Here is a 3,143-nt window from a genome sequence, read left to right on the forward strand (position 1 = left end):
GGGACTTGGGGGACATGGGGGGGACGTGGAGGGATGGGGACATTGGGGGACACGGGCATGGAGGGACATGGGACATGAGGGGGACATGGAGGGACGTGAGGGAACGTGGGGGACATGGGAGGACATGGGGGGACATGGAGGACATGGGCGGACACATTTCATGGAGGGACATGAGGACATGGAGGGACATTAGGGACATGGAGGGTCTGGGCGGTTCTGGAGGGCCGTAAGGGACATGGGGACATGGAGGGACACAGGGGGACACGGGGGGACATGGAAGAATATGGAGGACATGAGGGGACAGAGAGGACATGGGGAGACATGAGGGGACGTGCAAGGACATGGGGGACATTAGGGACATGGAGGGACATGGGGGGGTCTAGGAGGTTATGGAGGGACTTGGGTGGACATGGAGGGTCTGGGGGGGGTTATGGAGGGACAAAAGGGACGTGGGGGGACATAGAGGACATGGGGGGACAAGAGGGGACATGGGGGGACATTCAGAGTTTTGCGGACATGGAACATGGAGAGACCATGAGGGGACATGGAGGGAGATACAGAAGGACACAAGGGACATGGGGGGGAACGGAGATACGGGAGGACACGTGACATGGAGGCAACACGGAAGGACACGAGGGGACACTGGGGACACAGGTGAGAGGCGCCAGGGCGGGCGCTCACCCAGGAGGCTGCTCCAGAAGGCGTCGCGGGTGGCCGTGCCGGTGACGGCCCCGGGTGCCGCGGGATTGCGGCGGGCGCTGGTGACGCGCAGAGCCCGGCCCTGCTCCCCGACACCTGTCACCTCCACCTCCACCACGTGCCAGTCGGGGACACTGCGAGTACACGGCGGGGGTAGAGGAAGGGGACACGGAGGACCCGCCATCCCGGGTGTCACAGGGTTTTGTGCCACACATCAGTGACGTGGAGAGCCTGGTCTCAGCTCAGTGACGCGTGTCACSTCTTCTGTGTGCCAGTGGGGACATTGTGGGGACACAGGGTGACACTGGGCATCACGGGGGACATCAAGGGGACACACAGGGGACACGGCACACGCAGCGTCGTGACGTTGTGCTGGATGCCACCAGTGTAGAGAGCCTGGCCCTGCTCCCCGACACCCATCACCTCCGCCATGTCCCGGAGGAAKATTGTCCGGATATGGGGTGACACAGAGAGACATGGTGGGACACAGGGGTGACAGGCAGTGACATAAAGGACACACCATCCCAGGCATCACAGGGTTGCGTTGGGGGCTGGTGACAAGGAGAGCCCGTCCCTGCTTCCYGATGCTCGTCACCGCCTCCACAGGCCCTGGGGACATTGCGGTGACAGCAGGGGACAGAGGGGTGGCACAGGGTGACCCAGGACGGGGTGCCGTCACCTACCTGGGGTCGGCCACCAGGCGGGCGTGGACACCRTCGAAGCCGAGGCGGGGGGCGGCCACGCAGGCAGCCGCCATGGTGTTGACGTTGTTGGGGGCCAGGGCGCAGAGGGGCCGCACGGGCCCCTCGTAGAGCACCCCAGGGCCCCCRGCCGCCACCACCGCCGCCAGCCGCTCCCGCAGCTCCCCCTCCAGCCGGAAGCTCTGCGGTGCCTTCGTCATCGTCACCTTCAGCGCCTGCGGCATGGGGTGGGCAGATGCCGTCACCCATGCTGGTACCGACCTGAGGACGGCACCCAACACCGCGCCGGCACCCAACACAATGGTACTACTGGCTGTAACCCAACTGCATGTGGGCATCAACCGGATGCCACCACCAACCCAATGCTGTCACCCAACACCATCGCTCACTCGGCTGTGGGCACCAAGCCAACGCCAGCATCAACTCAACGGTGTCAGCCAACTCAATGCTGTCACCGAACCGGCATGGTTACCAACCCAACACCATCACCCAACCGGACAYGGTCACCAAGCCAACGCCATCACCATCCCAATGCTGTCACCAACCCAACACTATCACCCAGCTGGATGCCATCACCCRATCAGATGTGGCCACCAACGCAATGCTGTCACCAACCAAACAGCATCACCCAAACAGATGCCACCACCTAACTAGACATTGTCACCAAATCAACACTGTCACCAACCCAATGCTGGTATCCAAGCAGACGCCCGCACCCGACCAGTGTCCCCACCACAGGGCTGACAGCCAGCGTGCCAGCAGCATCCATGCACTAGATGTCATGGATGTCCTCATGGTGTCCCCAACCCCATGGCATCCCACCCCACTTTTTTCCGACCCATGGTGTCCACAATCTCATGACATTCCTGCCCCATGGTGCCCCACGCTGCAGTATCCCCAACCCCATGTTGTCCCCAATTGCATGGTGTCCTCAATCCCACAGCACTCAACCCACAGTGTTCCCAACCCCACAGCGCCCCATGAGTGTCCCCACCCCACAGCGTCCCACCCCATGACCTCTGTCCCGCAGCTCATGGCCAACACGCCAGCAGCATCCACACGCCGGATGTCCTTGTAGCACCACAAAGTCCCTAACCCCCTAATGGTCCCACCTCTTGGTGTCCTCAACCCTCATGGCAGCCACCCCACGGTGTCCCCACCCCACGGCGTCCCTGCCCCAGCTCACGGCCAGCGTGCCGGCGGCGTCCATGCGCTGGATGTCCTCACAGCCCCACAGGGCGCCCCGGGGCACGTAGAGCGTGTGGCCCCCGCGCTCCGCCGCCGCCCGCAGCCGCCTCTCCGTGTCCGGGTCTGCCAGCGCCGTGGGAGACCCCACCTGGGGGGCAGGGGGGAGGGGACAGCCAGCGTCAGGCCTGCTGTCCCCAATACCCCCTGTCGCTGTCCCCGGAATCCCGCTGTCCCCAARGTCTTGCCCCCGCTGTCCCCATTGTCCCTGCCATCCCCAGCATCCCTCTCCCGCTCTCCCTGGTGTCCTTGTGTCCCCAGTATCCCAGCCCCAAAGGCCCCCACTGCCCCCCAATATCCCAGCCCCACTGTCCCCATCGTCCCCAGCATCCCCACGCCCCACTTCCTAACACAAATGGCCCCCATTGTCCCTGCTGTCCCCAACGTCACTTACGTCCCAGCCCCACTGTCCCCACCATCCCCAATGTCCCCATCATCCCTAAATTCGCCATGTCCCCAGTGTCCCATCCCCAACGGCCCTACTGTCCTCAATGTCCC

The 3,143-nt window shown here is 63.8% G+C and overlaps 1 protein-coding gene across 1 annotated transcript; it reads right to left on the reverse strand.

Moving 5' to 3' along the window:
- Positions 1-189: 189 nt before the first annotated feature.
- ASPDH (aspartate dehydrogenase domain containing) lies at positions 190-3,097 on the reverse strand. Its single transcript, XM_085318973.1, has 5 exons — positions 3,062-3,097; positions 2,587-2,736; positions 1,383-1,615; positions 596-833; positions 190-216 (listed from the first exon to the last, which is right to left on the reverse strand). Exons 1-5 carry the CDS (start codon positions 3,095-3,097, stop codon positions 190-192), a joined length of 684 nt encoding a protein of 227 aa, XP_085175099.1.
- Positions 3,098-3,143: the final 46 nt, after the last annotated feature.

The sequence above is a fragment of the Rhea americana genome, unplaced genomic scaffold, assembly GCF_003343005.1.
Source record: "Rhea americana isolate MKP2758 unplaced genomic scaffold, rheAme1 scaffold_566, whole genome shotgun sequence".
Classification (NCBI taxonomy): domain Eukaryota; kingdom Metazoa; phylum Chordata; class Aves; order Rheiformes; family Rheidae; genus Rhea; species Rhea americana.